A 2,191-nucleotide genomic window follows, 5' to 3' on the forward strand; every position below is an offset into this window, starting at 1 on the left:
ACATTCTCTGCCCTATCGAGGTGCTGCCCTCACCGTACTACGAAGTTGAATTCTTGTTTTCTCATTCTTCGTAAAATATGACGGTAAAGCAGTAGAAAGATATTTTGAGGTTAGAAAAGTTTGACATGTACTAGGCAGTCTGATAAGTACCTGAAAATTCTAAGAGATGGCATTAGTATTCACTAATGTGAACCATTTTCGTCGAGCTTGATCCTTCAAATGACGCCTGTCACCATTTATGTTTACGCATTTACAAGTTACAGCACTGAGAAGCGACTAACCTCCGAGTTTTTTTTAATATGGAAAAATCTGAGATTCGAGTTTTGATCAAACACTACTATCTTCGCAAGAAAACGATATCCGAGACCAAGGCCAAGCTGCATAAGTATTACCCGAACTCTGCACCGTCGATTGGAACGATTCATAAGTGGTTTACCGAGTTTCGTTGTGGCCGTACGGGCACAGTTCATGCTGAACGATCTGGGCGCCCAAAAGAGGTCACTACACCAGAAAATGTCGAAAAAATCCATGATATGATGTTGAATGATCCCAAAGTGAAATTGAGAGAGGTAGCTAATGCTGTAGGCATATCATTGGAACGTGTGGGCAATATCGTGCATTCAGTATTGGGCATGGAGAAGCTCTGCGCGCGATGGGTGCCGCGTTTGCTCACAGTGGACCAAAAACGAATTCGTGTGACAACTTCCCAGCAGAATTTGGCATTATTTTCGCGTAAGCCGCCTGAGTTTTTGCGTCGATTCATAACCATGGATGAAACCTGGATCCACTACTACACTCCTGAGTCAACGCAACAGGCAAAACAATGGGTCGGAAAGGTTATGGCCTCCGTATTTTGGGATGCACATGGCATAATATTTGTGGACTCTCTTGAAAAAGGTAAAACCATAACCGGAGCATACTATTCATCATTATTGGACCGATTGAAAATCGAAATCGCCGAAAAAAACCGCATTTGAAGAAGAAAAAACCGCTTTATCATCACGACAATGCGCCTGTTCATTCATGCTTAGTTGCACAAGCAAAATTGCATGAAATCGGCTTCGAATTGGTTCCTCAGCCACCGCATTCACCAGACCTGACCCCCAGCGACTATTACTTGTTCCCTAACCTGAAGAGATGGCTCACTGGTAAGGGTTTTTACTCAAATGAGGAGCTCATAGCTGAAACTGAGGCGTATTTTGGAGACCTTCCGATCGAGTACTTTTCGGACGGTATCAAAAAGTTAGAAAATCGTTGGACTCGCTGTATCGACCTAAAAGGAGATTATGTTGCAAAATAAAACCGACTTTGGCCAAAAATGTCTCCGTGTTTCATTTTTCAGAGACTTATCAGACTGCCTAGTATGTATCACTGAATTTGTTCAGATCTGAAGCTTGATCCAGGTTTTCGGTACATAGTCTTTTTTTTTTAATTATAACAAAAATTTTTCTCGAAAAGTCATATTTTTAATTAAAAAAAAAACTATTATAGAAAGACATTTCGAGGTAAACAAGTGCTGAAAACATTTTTCTTTGAAATCAAATATTTATACCAAATAAACAACTTTTTTAATATTTGAAGTGTTTAAACATTATTGTTTAAATTAAAAATAACAATAATTAAAACAAAATATATTTCTGGATAAGATATTTTGGTTGAAAATGTATATAGTATTTTTTAAATCACAAAAGTTCTTCCGAAAAATCGAAACATTAATTAAAAAACACGTGTTTTTGTATATTAATTTGTCGGTAAATTGTTTTGTATAATTTTAATTGTAAATTCAAACAATAATTTTTAACACTTTAAATATTTAACAAAAATTTACTTGATAATATTTTATTATCGCATTTTTAATAAATAATTAATATTGATTAAGAAACAATTTTATTTGAGGAGGTTTATTATTTAAGAATTTTAAAATTCGGTAATATTATAAACTGTTCAGAAATTTTATTAAATTTGAAATTGCATTTTTCGGGGCAGAGAGTTTTACCGCGTCGGGAATTTTATTTTTCGCGATATTTCAGTTATCCCCATAGAATTACAGAAAATTTGCTCTAATTATAATTTCGGCGCTCGATCTTGTTGGTTTTTTCCTATAGTATTAATAAAAAAAATTTTATGGAAATTTTTGATATAAAAAAGTTAAAGATAATCACAATTAAAAATTTAAAAATTCGCTGGACAT

The 2,191-nt window shown here is 34.8% G+C and overlaps 1 protein-coding gene across 1 annotated transcript; it reads left to right on the forward strand.

The window, feature by feature from the left end:
• Nucleotides 1–359: 359 nt before the first annotated feature.
• LOC117173260 (histone-lysine N-methyltransferase SETMAR-like) lies at nucleotides 360–824 on the forward strand (the record flags this gene model as incomplete). The annotated part of the gene is made up of 1 exon (XM_033361766.1): nucleotides 360–824. A coding segment is annotated over one exon (465 nt), but the record flags the coding sequence as incomplete, so codon positions are not given.
• Between the last annotated feature and the right edge of the window lie 1,367 nt (nucleotides 825–2,191).

Source organism: Belonocnema kinseyi, chromosome 1 (assembly GCF_010883055.1).
Source record: "Belonocnema kinseyi isolate 2016_QV_RU_SX_M_011 chromosome 1, B_treatae_v1, whole genome shotgun sequence".
NCBI classification, from domain to species: domain Eukaryota; kingdom Metazoa; phylum Arthropoda; class Insecta; order Hymenoptera; family Cynipidae; genus Belonocnema; species Belonocnema kinseyi.